General features: G+C 39.3%; 2 protein-coding genes across 7 annotated transcripts; one reads left to right on the top strand and one right to left on the bottom strand.

The window, feature by feature from the left end:
* The first annotated feature begins 414 nt into the window (after positions 1 to 414).
* LOC137955810 (mannosyltransferase APTG1) lies at positions 415 to 6977 on the top strand. Of its 6 annotated transcripts, XM_068802957.1 has the most exons (11): positions 1314 to 1835; positions 2703 to 3008; positions 3103 to 3220; positions 3797 to 3901; positions 4047 to 4333; positions 4965 to 5246; positions 5476 to 5665; positions 5786 to 5937; positions 6040 to 6202; positions 6300 to 6375; positions 6491 to 6977. In XM_068802957.1, the coding sequence occupies exons 2-11, from the start codon at positions 2776 to 2778 to the stop codon at positions 6493 to 6495; spliced, it is 1611 nt and encodes a 536-aa protein (XP_068659058.1). In that variant the 5' UTR covers positions 1314 to 1835; positions 2703 to 2775; the 3' UTR covers positions 6496 to 6977. The 6 variants fall into 6 exon arrangements, with proteins under 6 accessions (XP_068659056.1, XP_068659058.1, XP_068659059.1 ...); XM_068802955.1 differs by lacking the exons at positions 1314 to 1835; positions 6491 to 6977 and adding an exon at positions 415 to 769 and having other exon boundaries at positions 6300 to 6383; XM_068802958.1 differs by lacking the exon at positions 6300 to 6375.
* Positions 6978 to 7088: 111 nt separating this feature from the next.
* Positions 7089 to 11237, bottom strand: LOC137956864 (CBL-interacting protein kinase 1-like). Its single transcript, XM_068804516.1, has 13 exons — positions 11040 to 11237; positions 10831 to 10893; positions 9464 to 9535; positions 9250 to 9357; positions 8883 to 8963; positions 8723 to 8776; positions 8503 to 8628; positions 8211 to 8417; positions 8004 to 8108; positions 7787 to 7903; positions 7636 to 7698; positions 7427 to 7501; positions 7089 to 7345 (listed from the first exon to the last, which is right to left on the bottom strand). Exons 1-13 carry the CDS (start codon positions 11214 to 11216, stop codon positions 7277 to 7279), a joined length of 1317 nt encoding a protein of 438 aa, XP_068660617.1. The 5' UTR covers positions 11217 to 11237; the 3' UTR covers positions 7089 to 7276.
* Positions 11238 to 13223: the final 1986 nt, after the last annotated feature.

Here is a 13223-nt window from a genome sequence, read left to right as displayed (position 1 = left end):
CTACATCAGTAAGGTGCTCATCATCAAAAGTAGCGCCGACGAGTGGATTTTTGCCAGCATTAGTGGGCTCCCGTCTTGGAACATTCCTGCTGAAAAAATCTGAGATGTTTGATTATCACGCTTGTGTTTGGCCTGCCAAATCTCCCGGAAGTTGGATGGATCATTCCATCCCTCTTGGGCGAACGAGGAAAGCAACTGAGCTGGAAAAATTGAAAGGTTAGTAAGAGAGTAAAAAATCGTAAAAATACGAGAAGAAAAAGAAAAAAGAGAGAGCCAGGGAAGAGGCAGTGCAGGGGACGGGCAACAACAGAGACGCTTTTGTTGTTTACCCATCCCTTGCACTGCCTTGCCCCCGTCTTTGCCCCCTTTCTGCACCCTTTTCTTTCCCCCATTCTCTCGCCCAAATCTTCTTCCTCCCAGCCGCTTCTGCAAAACCCGTCGCTTCCTTTAAGTTCTGAGGAACGACTTGCAGGTATAAGATGTGATATATAATGCAAGAGGAACGAGTTTCTGCAACTGTCAAAGTACACCCTCAAAGGAAAAGTACAGGCGTTTGAATTATTGTAGTACACGTACTGTCAAACCCGAGACTTTGGGAAAAAAATCTTTCCACACGTACTGTTTCCCAAGGAAAATGCTAGGTGAAATGTACTAGCTGGTACTCCACGATCTAGCGGTAGAGGCGCAAGAGACGGAAGAGGAGAGAAGGGTGATCCAGTCTTTCTTTTCCAGAGAAGTTGGTGAGTCGAGGCAATTACAGTCACCGGAGGTATAATTTCGTTTTCTATGGAAATACGTTGGTGAGATAAGATCGTATGCGTGATATCTTCTCTGGTTTCAACTTCAAACTTAGATAATTGGCTTCAACCGGATCCAACCCTTACCTCGTCGGCGTCGTGCTGGAGCTTTCTCTGCTTCTCAGTACTGTCACTCCGGCTGGGCCACGGTTCCTGTGTTAAGATCTTTTCCCCTTTTTTTCGTGTCACAACAGCTTCGCTCACTCGATCAATCCGTAGACCTAATTCGGGTTATTTTATCTCTTTTCTGGTTTGTTCCTTTCTTTCCTGTTTGTGGAGATATATTGATTCCGGTTGAAGAAAATGAGAAATCAAATGCGATTGTACTTTTACAGGCTTTTCTGTCCTCTCCATCATTACTTGAATTGGATTGGTTATGCGATTTGACTGATCCATATGATCTGGAATTTTACAGTTATGTCTTGTGTCGTTTAATGCTGAAATTGGAGAGCAGCATTTTGTAAAGGCATTTTCCTTGACATTTTCCTAGTTCGCCTGTGGTCGAATCGAGTCGCGAATTGCTTGAGCTCGGTTTTATAAATTTCGAACTCGAACCGAATTCGAGTAAGAGGTTCGGGCTCGTTTACGCGAACGGCGATTCAGTTCAACGGCTCGCGAGCCGGCTCGTTACTTCACGAGCAATTTCGGGCCCGAACCTAATTTCCGGCAAACGTTCCTCTCTTCGACTTTGTCTTCGGGCTTCGATTTCGGGGAGTCGGCGAATCAGAAACTCGAGAGGCTCGGCAAAATCATCCTCCATTTCTACGATTTCTTCGTTAATCTCTTCGTTCTTCGTCGTCAATTGATTTTATTTTTAACCGAGGAAGCTCATCTGCCCCTCTCTCCCCATTCTCTCTCTCGGCTAGAGGTGCTTGCGGCCATTAGACCGGAGACCGGAGGTGTTTGCAGACTGGGTTCTGAGCTCTGACTGGGGTGAAGCATTGAACGCTACGGTTCCTTGTTTTCTTATTGTTTAGCTTCTTGCTCATAACGTGCTTTGCAGTTACCGCTTTGGCTAAATCTTCTCGCCCTGTCTCGGTGAGTCTTCTGGTCATCTGTTCGATTAAATTATTCTTTGTTGTTTTCTCCTCTCAGGTATACTTTTCCGCTTAAATTGACAGCAAGGGAATGAGAGGGGAGCCGTGCTTCTCTCCATTCTTGGCATCAACACTGACATAGGGATAAGGCAGGTTTCAGGGGGACCCACTTGGCCCTTTTGTTGCAATATAGAATATGAATACCAAGTTTCTGTCATTGTACTGACTCAGTATCACCGATATATCAACTTTGTATCATGAATTCTGATTCCTGACTTGATAATCACAATATTGAGTTTGGTGCTTTCTTTTAGTAATAAATCTTTGTCACATTGAAAGCCATATCATCAATTTTTCTAACGTGATGTTTGCCCGATTGTGTATCTTGTGGAAACATCTGTTTTGCTAATAGGCGTGTTGAATTTCTTTGACTCAAATCCACCAATACAAAGTGTCAAACTTGAAAAAGGCCATCAAAATTATATGAATTTAAAATAAGTTTCCATTTTCTCTTACCATCAGTGTCAGTTACTCTTCGCTTAGATGATCTACTTTCTTTACACGAACTTCTACTTTCTGCTTTAATATCTTACTATGACAGCTGGCACCCATTGCTCACCATATCAATGCACAGCGGCAAGTAGATATCTATTTTGATGGAGCTTGTAATTGTTGATTCATTGATTTATACTCAAGTTAGACAACTTTAAAATTAGCAAAAATGTCAGAAATGAAGATGGAGAAATTACTATTCAATGAAACCACCATTGAGTAACTGGCTGACTTTGAATTTCGTTATATGCAAACCAAAAGTCACTGAATTCACTGAGTTATGGATCCTAATACTATTTTTGTACATTTCTGCTAGCTCGCAGTGTCATCTTTGAAGACCCAGTTACGTGAGCTTACCATTCTTCCTAGTGGCAGCCCTTTTGGCAAATATGAAGCAGAGACTGAAAACCCAAGATCCAATTGACCTCAAACCTATCCTTGCTGAGCAACAAGAAGAAGAAACTCCAAAGACTAAAAGAACCACTCTTTTCTTTTCATCAGGGAAAAGAATTTTTGGAATCTGTCTTACATTTCGATTAGTGAACTGCTTCCTTGTTCAGACCTATTTCAACCCTGATGAGCACTGGCAGTCTCTAGAAGTTGCTCATCGCATTGTATTTGGGTAAGTAGGCTGCAGTTCACTCAGTTTAAATGTGTTCAATTGATCTGATAATCTGGCATATTTATTGGGTGCTGGGATCTAATGCAAATGTTAGGTACGGGCATTTGACGTGGGAATGGCAAAGGGGGATTCGCAGTTATCTTCATCCACTGATCTTTGCCTCACTTTACAAAATCATGGCATTCTTTCAGCTGGACACACCGTGGTTCATGGTAATGTCGAATTGGTTGTTATTTGCTTAGTTGTCCTATGTCAGGTGTGTTTCTTGCAAAGTAGGTTATGTATGACCATCCTTCTATAGAAGTGGCTTCGAAGTGGCAATGTCAGTTCCTCAGGGTTTACATGTAATTAAGGAATGATTGTGTTAGCATGGACACCATCTCCTGATAGCAGGGTCATAGCTAGAATTTTGGTGGTGGGGGCCAAAGACAGAAGTTAAAAAACTGAATGGCCATAGAAAGATTGCTGCATGGCAATGGTCCCCTCAGCATAATGTAGCTATACCCCTACCTGGTTGACACTATTCTTGTTCAGCTGACATAAAGTTCCTTATAAAGCTGAACATCAAGTTCTTATATGTATAAGTTTCCAGATCTTTTGTCTATAAAAGCATGTTGAATCTTTCTTCCACAGGCATGGAAGTGCATACCAGATTTCTTATGCTGTTTATTTGGTTTATTAAGTATTCACATCCAATACAAATCCTCGTATTGTTCCACTACTCTGTGACTGCATGTCAAATTTCTTTATACTCATACTTTATGTTTATTTTTTTTCTGGAATGGCAGATGAAGGCTCCCCGACTTCTTCAATCCATATTCTCATCATTTGGCGATTTTTATCTACACAAACTTTCCTGTCTTATTTTTAATGAGCACGTAGCAAAATGGGTTGTATCCTTACAATTTCAATGAAAAGCCAATCACCATTAAAAAATGGGGTTGTATCCTTTTTTATTATATGTTATAAATATGAACAGACTGGACAAACTTCCATTTTCAAGAGCTGGTTCCCATGCTGTACTTGACTTATGTTCAGCTATTTTGTCAGTTGATGAACTGGTTTATGTTCTTCTGTTCGCCTCGAACTTTATCAAATGTCCTGGAGACGGTTTTAACTGTTATTAGTCTATACTACTGGCCTACTTTTAGAGGCTCTTCTAAGAAAGTTCCAACAGATTCAAGAAAGTTGGCTTTGGCTTTAGCAGGACTAGCTTGTGCTATCCGACCAACAAGTGCAATCACATGGTTGTATGTTGGCCTTCTGGAGCTATTTGAGGCACATGACAGAATGATGTTTTTATTTTTCGAGGTACTCCCAATTGGGTAGGTAATAGAGCTGTCTTTTTTTTCTTTTCTTATTGCTAGCATTTAATGTTTTCTTAAATATATTTGCTTCAGTCCTTGTCCTAGATTCTTATTCTGGGATATCTTTGTTTTGTGTTGTCAATATTTTGACCTTTCGGAAGCCTTCAAAACTTGAACATGGATTTGCACTTACATCATACTATTTTGGTGTTCTTGTTTAAGTGAGAAACAGCTTCAGCTACACACAGACAATATATAGAAAAGATAAGCAGTTTAAGGATGAGAATAATTACAGAGAGATTAAAAAAAAAATTTGTGTCCCTTTGCAGCTCATTATGTTTGTTCCTAGCCAAGCTGCCCAGTGATGTATGCATGTATTTTTCCCTTATTGCACCTACCCACGTTTAGTTATACAAGGATTCTTAGTCTCCATTGCAATTGAAATTTTCTCAAGGAATGTCTGATTTTGTACTATTGAAATAGTTCTGGCACTTTCAATCTACCTGGCCTCTCCATCTGAATTGCTTCTCTCCACATAACAGAATCAAATGATTCATAATTTAAAAAGGCGGAGATGCTTGTAGCGCTTTTCTTGTTTTATTGTTTTCTGCAAGGTAGTCTCCCTCACATAATTTTCTTCTGTTCTCAGGACCCTTGTGATCATGGTTACAGGTTTAGTGGATTGGATAATGTATGGCTCATTGGTCTTTGTGCCACTAAATTTTCTGAAGTTCAACTTTCTCTCCACTGGTGGGGACTATTATGGAACACACAAGTGGCATTGGTACTTCACGGAGGGATTTCCAGTTATGATCTTCTCTTTTCTACCATTCTCTGCCTTTGGAATCCATAAATCTAAACAATGGAAACTTTTTGGTCTAATCGTATGGGTCCTGGGGCTTTACAGTATACTTGGTCACAAGGAATTCAGGTAGCTTAATTGACCTGTAGCTTGATCTCCCACTTGCATTGCTAAAGAGGACTATTTTCCTCATAGAAAATGTGAACTCTTTTCACTTGAGAAATGATTGTGATGCAAACCCAAGTCTGATAGGAAGGAAGAAATAGGAAAACAATCAAGTTGAGAGGTTTTGTACTTGTGCTTTCCTTTGCTCACTTCATGATGAACTGCACACTTATATCTAGGACTTGAGTTACAGGTTTGTCCTGCCAGTGCTTCCAATAGCTTTGATGTTTGCTGGATACACATTGGCAGAAATAGATCTTAGCAATAAAAGGAAGAGATCTTTGAACTTCAGTGTACGCCGTCCTAGTAAGATGCAGTTGGCTATATTCTTTCTTTTTGCAACCAATCTTCCTATGGCCCTATACATGAGCTTGGTTCATCAGGTAAGCAATTATTTGATCATTACCTTCTAGCTATCATTTTTTAGCTTTTCCAGTTTGCTGAGTTGACTTCTTTTGCTGTGTAAGTGCCTTCATTGACCCTGACCTGAAAACTGCCTACAGAGGGGAAGTGAAGATGTTATGAACTTTCTAGCTAACGAGGCTGTTGGAGGGGAAGTGAGGAGCATTCTTTTCCTAACACCTTGCCATGCAACGCCATATTACTCATCACTACATCATGATCTACCCATGTGGTTTTTAGATTGCTCACCGAGGTGGTTATCATCAAACTTCTAACTTTTGCCTGTCAAGGCTGTCCATCTTTTTGTTTTATGCATTTGTCTTTTCTTTAACGCCATTTCTGCATGATTTTGCAGCAATGAAAAAGGAACGTTGGATGAATCAGACCGCTTCATGATGGACCCTGTTGGTTTCATACTAAACATGAAGGCAAATTGGTCTTTCCCTAGTCATATTGTATTGTTTGATCCTCAAGAAAGACAACTACAGGAATTCTTAACTTCACATTCCTATAAAGAGGTTAGTTTGAAATGGTAGACTACTTCATATGAAGCTTTTGTACTCCTGTCAGCTTTGATTCTTAGAGTAGTGAATCAATCGATATGATGGTTAACAGTTAAAAAGATTCTTTCATGCACATTTCAAAGTGGACAAGGAGCTTCAAGCATCAATTGTTGTGTATGCTTTGACAGGCAAGTGATGTGCAAGCTAATGGAATTGAAATTTTTTATGTTCCCTTCAACTAGTACTGAGCCTAGTAGAAGTGGAATGGATTGTTACTGAATGTATCTGTCCCTGTGCTTGCAGCCTAAGATGCGGACATAGGATTTTCTTTCTGGAGGGTGCTCATCTTCTAACGTGACCTCTGGAAATCAGAGTTTTTTGAGGAAGCATTAGCAGAATCAACTAATTAGATCTCTGTATTGTTTTTATCCAGTTGACTAAGCTGTTTTAAGGATTATCAGTTTCAAGAACCTTCTCACGAGTTATGAATTCTGTAGAAAAGTTTTGTTTGTTCACATCCCTGTTTAGACTCTTTGGTCTCTTTCATGTAATACGAGAAACTTTTGTATCAGACTTGCCAAGCAGATTACCCGTCAATTATTGTACCTCCCATCAATCAGATATAGTTTTGCTCTGTTGTGAAGAGTGAGCTTTCAATTATATCAGATTATCTGGGAGATATCTCGACCTGTTCAAGAGTTTCATAGTGATGTAAACATATTTAGAGCTTCAGGCTTCCTTCATTTAATCTGCAGGGGAAATTTTATGCATAACACTGAAACTATGTTTATTTTGGGCCCAACCTCATGAAGAACAAAAAGAGGTTTTGTTTAAAAGCAAATCCGAACGCTTCAATGAAGTGATGTACTGGTTCACTTGGCCAATGGATCATACCGTTTTTATATGTTGTTAAACTTCAGCTGCAAGATTGAATAGGTATGATATTCATATATACAGGTTGAACAGAAGTAGAACGATAGGTGGTTTTCTTTCAATTTATTGGTCCTCTTAATACTATTGAAAATATGTACAGAAATTAAATCGGGTTGAAGGACAAATTTCCGCCTGGGTAATCTCTAAATTTCAGCTTCATACTTCGGCCGTCAAAATCTGTTGAGTTTGGCAGATGCCCAGATCATTTGATAGCTTTTTACACAACTGCGTGGCCATCAGATTCAGGGATGTAAGACATAAGGTCGAAGATCATTTGAATTGAGAGATAATAATTCAGTCACTCACCTGTCTATACAGGGTAGAATCTCCATAAGATTTTCTTAATTCTACCACATAAAGGGATGGACTAACCTCAAACAGCTGCGCAAAATCAGAAATAGATCATTCATAAGCATTGCGAGGCAAGGATATAGGTTACAATCTTTGTGAGGTTTTTTGAGTTCACAATTTTTCTTATAATTTTGTTTATTCAATATAGATAAACTTTGTATTACCTCCGCAGCAACTGAGAGGCAACCTGGACTGTTCAAATCCTTACGTTCCTGCATCACCTTCAACTGCATGAACAGATATACATTTCATTTCAGATATGAGTGCTTGACAGTCTTTTTGCTTCTCTTCCAACTATTCTAGGTAATAACTAACCTTGCCATTTCTTTTAAGTATTCGAAATCCCATTTCTGAGACAATGCCTTCAATCCTTTCAATTATATCCTTCTGGGAATAGTTTGATGTAAACATGATCTTTCTCTCAGAAGCATCCTGTAGTTAATCAAAGCTCAGGAAGATTATCGTTGGTTCTTTATGGGTGAAATGCTAGAATTGCCAGTCTAGATTGGAAGCTAGAGAAGTGTATCCTCACCTCTTTCTCAAAGAACCCAGAAAGATCAAGGAATGAAGACATCCCAATTAGTTGAAAGGCGTTGATGAGAGTTGGTACATCTCCTTGTTTATCCTTTTCACTTGGCTTTAGAAGAGAAATGTGAAATACTGAATGAATTAAATGGAAGTAAAAAGAAAGACTAAAAATAGTATCTTCCAGCACTTGAATAAAAAAACTTCTCCATACCTCTTGTATAGAAATGGGCTCATCTTCAATATATTTGTCATCATCATCATAGGGATTCACTGGTATGTAATCTTGCTTAAACCATTCGTCTGCTCTTATCTGTCCTATGGTTATCCTTGTTTTGGGGTTTGGATCAAGAATCCTCCTAATCATTTTTCGAGCACCAGGAGAAATCCACTTTGGTATTTGGGTATCACCCCTAAGGATCTGAGCATATCACAAGTCAGAACGTAAATGAAAGAGCTAACTTTTAGCTCAACAAAGCATGAGAACAAAAAGTAACCCTCCTTACCTTCTGATAAAGAATAGCAAGATTTTTGTCATCAAATGGAAGATAACCTGTAAGAATAACAAAAAGAATAACACCACATGACCAAAGATCCGATGTGGCACCATCATATCCTCTGTTGGCAAGAACCTGTCATATATGGTAGCAAGTTAGTGATGCTATGTGGGATATACCACACTGATAAATTTATGAATTAGGAAAAGAAATGAAAGATGGAGGTTACCTCAGGAGCAACATAATTTGGACTTCCACAGGTTGTGTGCAACAATCCATCATTCTGCAAGTTGATAATGAAAAGCAAAGAGTCTGAGACAAGAATTTTGTGATTAATATAGAATTTGGAATCAGAATTCAGTGGAGAACAAGTTTCAATCAGACAATACTCTGAAATGTTGGGGCAAAGCACTGAGACCAAAATCAGATATCTTTATATTCCCCTTTGCATCGACAAGTACATTTTCTAGCTGTAAACAAGCAGACTAGCTTGTAAGTTGACAGAACTCGAGTGCATATCAGAATATGAAGAAGCACTTTTTATGGGCTACAAGAAAAGTTGTTAGAAAGGAGGACAAGGTAGCCAGCAAGGGTATTTACTAGAATCAACTCTAGATTCAATCACATTCCTATGAAATTAGTTATCCAGCCACTTGGAAATTTATAGGGTATGTTTTAGGTCAATTGAATTGTCCTATATATTCTTCTTTGTTCTTAGCAGGAAACGCCAGAAAGATTTTTGGAACTTCAACAAACCTTCAGGTCCCTATGAAATACACCCTTGTCATGACAGTAGCTCACAGCATCAATTAGCTGCTGAAAGAGCTTCTGACCTTCAGTTTCACTTAGCCGTCCTTTTGATGCCTAAATTATTCAAAATGATCAACGATTATTATCTTTGTGGTGATTTATCACATAACTAACCAAAAGAGAAACAAAAACCTTCATAACAAGTGATGTGGATACTCACAATTTTGTCAAACAATTCACCACCAGTGACATATTCAAGCACCATGTAAATCTTGGTTTTACTAGCGATAACCTGAAAAAGTCAATATTAGGAGCAAAAATTGATAAAAAAACATATTAGAAACAGGGTGTAGACAAAAATCAACAGGATAGGGTTGATAAAAAGCTGGAAAGCAACCAAAGGTGAATAAAATTTCTTGAGTGGTCATTATAAAATCATAGAAATCAACCCCAAGGGCGAGAGCTTTGCAAACAAATTGGACATTATCATTGGAGTGAGAGACACTCTGGAGATTCCAACCTCAGTGAGTTGAACTCTCATTCTGAAAAGCCTAATAATTTGACCTTCAGTAGTAAACACTCTCAAGTGATTTCAATTGAACAAAGGTGAGAAATGCTTTATTAACTGTGGATTTCGTAGCATTCCAAGTTTGCACAAAAGAGTAAAATTAAAGTTTCAATAATTTGAATGCCATAAGCATTTGCAAGCTGTTTATAAAAGTGGAATAAGATTAGCAAAATGACAGAATAACTGGAGCTGTAGACAGCTGACCACCATACTTAATTCTCCAGATTGCAGTTTGCCATGGCATTAGCAAAGTCTGGAGATCGCATGCTTAGCAGAACCAGATAAGCAAACAGCAAAAGTTTTCTAAAGTTTCTTAGTAATTTTTGTCTCTATACATTGGCCACCTAACTTCTGCAACTTTAAACTGAGAAACTATGAACAAATACTAAAAGAATTCAACACTGAGGAATAGCCAAACTCTGTCGAGGTGGCTCGGTGAACTCAACCTAAAAATACTTGTTCAGTCTGAGCAATTCGACTGTAACTATATTCGGAGACGAGCCAGAAAAAAAAAAGAGTCCACTCAAGACAGCTGACATCAGTCTTCTTCTCTCCGACTGTTCATTTTACGGTGGCCCTGAGATGTTTCGGAAGCCGCCACCACCGCGCAGGAACAGGTCCCACTTGAAATGATATGCTCTAACGGCGTCGAAAACGATACTACGTTCACAGACGCGAAGAGACGTCGATAAAGCGTCGAGTGGGACCCAAGTCTCAATTTCCATCCAGGTTGGGATGGCTGCCACATGGCAGCGTTCATTGAATCTCTTGTGCCGCACAAGAAGAGAAATAAATGGTCCGAGTTAATTTTTATTTACGTTAAAAACTTGGAGACAGCAAAGACAGACAAATAATTGAAGAAATAATTGGAAAAGAAAGCCGAATTCATCAACCCGTTCGATTCCGTCGAGGAGGAAAACGGGGATTCTACAGGAATGAAGAAAGATAAAAAGAGACGATTTCGCAAAACAGAGAGAAATGGAAGCATTTTAATTTCGTCTCAGGGGATGGATTCCTACCTCGTGCAATCTGACTACGTTCGGATGCTTCAACAGCTTCAGAGTTCCAATTTCTCTCTTTATCTGCAAGAAATGAATCCAAAGGATCAAAATCTCTCGATCGCCATAGAAACTTTTAATTTTTCAGAGAAACTAAACTGGAAAAACTCAAAAAGAGACCTATAGAGATAACGGATACCAAAGGCGTGAAAGTTTGTATGTTATTTTACCTGATCATCGATTTTTAGTTCGAGAATCCTCTTCTTCTCCAAAATTTTGACAGCGAATCCCTTCCCGGACTCGAGATTCTTCGCGTATTTCACCTTCCCAAAGTTGCCCTCTCCGAGCGTCTGTCCTAGCTCGTACTTCCCCAGTCGCATTCCCTTCTTCTCCGCCTCTCTCACCATTCACAACAACAGAACTTCTTCTCGCTCTCCTATCCGCGGACTCTCTTTTATAAGTCTACAGCTGCTGAATCAGAAGATAAAGGACGTTAAAGTTCAAGTTCCAACCGTCGTGGGTGGCTGTCCCGCCTGTGGCTCGGAGAACTGTACCCTCTAGTTCTTTAATCGAACTAAAAGACGATGAGGACCCCACGAATGAACAGTTCAATTCAATCATTCGGCTCGTACGAAGACAGCACAATTCCCTTTCTGAACACTGATATTATTGGCAGATCGCGTCCCGTCTCGTGTCTCATGAGAGAAACGAGAAAAAAACACGTTACCCAATCTCTTCCGGACGAAATTTTTGACCTGTTTAGGACACCCCACCCATGAACCAGCCCCTTTTCCCGGAAATTGACTTCGGTAAAGAGCTTCTTTTTATCAAGCAAAACTTGTGACAGTCCAGGATTCTTTGAAAAATCCAGCATAACGTGTCTTCTCGAATTTCAGATAACTTCTATGGAGAAGAAAGCGATGGGATTAGACGCTTCTCTTCCACTGTTGACACTATCGTAAAGACACGGCTGCACATGGAATAAACAATCACAAAAGCTGGTAATCGTGATCTGTAAAGTTGTCATCACATGCACTTTTCAGGGTAAAATTTGGAACTGGTAGGAAGCCTACGAACCTTAAATGGAGAGAGACCCAAATAAGAGCAAGCAAAGACGATGCTCTGGTTTCTGTCTCCTCTAATTTCCACATTTTTTTCATGTGAACCTTATCTCCCATAAAAAAAAAAATCTCCTTTTTCTTTAATAAAGGAAAGAGAGTGGAAACAGTAAAAAAGAAAAACACAAAAGACAATAACTATTGCAGCGGCAGCTCTCTCCCATTGTCCCAATGCGCGAACATCCGAAGTTTGTGGCGATTTCTCAGTTATTCATACGAAGCAAGAAGAAGAAGCAGGCGTGTAGTGGGAGAAGCGTGTTAAATAAATATAAACTAAATCAAGTCTAATACTCAGAAAGATTCTTACCTTTTTCTCTAGATTTCTATATGCTTTACGCCTTTGTCTTCAAATTCCACCTGAGGAAACAAGAGTAAAGCGGTAAGACTGCAAATATGGTATATACAGAAGAGAGAAGAAGAAGCAAATTCCAGCGAGATACCTCCGTAAGTTCAGCTTCTTACAGTTACTGTCGCGACAACTATAAAGTTTCTGACCAGAAAAATTATCACAGACGAAGATGGCTAATTGACGTGAAGCAGTTGAAGACGTGTGACGTCGTGTATGTGTATAAAACATATATGAACAGGATCATAGTTTTCAACGAAACCACGTCGCAGATCCTATCAGGTAAGTGATCATTCAATTTACGACAAGAAAAACAAAAGAAAAAGACAAATACGAGAGAATATAAGGTATAGATACAGCCAGAACGATTCAATGCGTACAGAAACCGAGAGATAAGAGATGGACAACGAAGCTTGGCTTAGAGTAAGAGAAAATTCTTCTTTTCTGCTCACTGAGATAAAAATGGACAAGTTTCAGATGCCTACTCACATGTAAAAGCTACGGAAGCAAGCGACATTTAGAGTCTAGATCCTTTGGGTTTCCGACCTCAGTCACCGGCATGATTGAGGTCTGTACCGCACTTAGATCATGTGGCTCCACAGCAGTTCGATCAAGAAATAATTCAAATGAGTCCTCGGCATCAACGCGAAGAAGATAAGATACGATGACTACACAGAAAATACCGGAAATTTGGCTGCTTCGGTGTTGTTTTCTTGACTGTTATGATTTAAACGAGGCTACCTGCCGACAGGATATGACATGCCAATATCTTCGAATGACTCCGACAGTTTGGTTACATTAAGAAATTCTGCAGACAGATACGAAGAATCGCTCATTCCAACAGACTAATGAAAACTGATTGTTAATGTTATTCACTGGTACTGTAAAGCTTATAAGAAAAATGGCATCCGCCAAATAAAAAATTTTCATTTAGTTGAAGCCAAGTCAAG

The sequence above is a fragment of the Aristolochia californica genome, unplaced genomic scaffold (assembly GCF_029961685.1).
Source record: "Aristolochia californica isolate CCGP_79_NKW_82.1479 unplaced genomic scaffold, dmAriCali1.0.hap1 SCAF_2, whole genome shotgun sequence".
NCBI lineage: Eukaryota > Viridiplantae > Streptophyta > Magnoliopsida > Piperales > Aristolochiaceae > Aristolochia > Aristolochia californica.
The sequence above is the reverse complement of the archived record's forward strand: the minus strand, read 5'-3'. Positions and strand labels throughout refer to the sequence as shown.

What these genes read in the sequence shown, in the direction of transcription:
- LOC137955810 (XM_068802955.1), top strand. Translation starts at nt 2,776, where the DNA reads ATGAAGCAGAGACTGAAAACCCAAGATCCAATTGACCTCAAACCTATC. An exon ending in TTCGAGGTACTCCCAATTGG is followed by an intron (nt 4,334 to 4,964) that starts GTAGGTAATAGA and finishes TTCTGTTCTCAG; the next exon opens with GACCCTTGTGATCATGGTTA. An exon ending in ACATGAGCTTGGTTCATCAG is followed by an intron (nt 5,666 to 5,785) that starts GTAAGCAATTAT and finishes AACTGCCTACAG; the next exon opens with AGGGGAAGTGAAGATGTTAT.
- LOC137956864 (XM_068804516.1), bottom strand. Translation starts at nt 11,216, where the DNA reads ATGGTGAGAGAGGCGGAGAAGAAGGGAATGCGACTGGGGAAGTACGAG. An exon ending in TATTTCATAGGGACCTGAAG is followed by an intron (nt 8,964 to 9,249) that starts GTTTGTTGAAGT and finishes GCTTGTTTACAG; the next exon opens with CTAGAAAATGTACTTGTCGA. An exon ending in TACTTAAAAGAAATGGCAAG is followed by an intron (nt 7,699 to 7,786) that starts GTTAGTTATTAC and finishes CTGTTCATGCAG; the next exon opens with TTGAAGGTGATGCAGGAACG.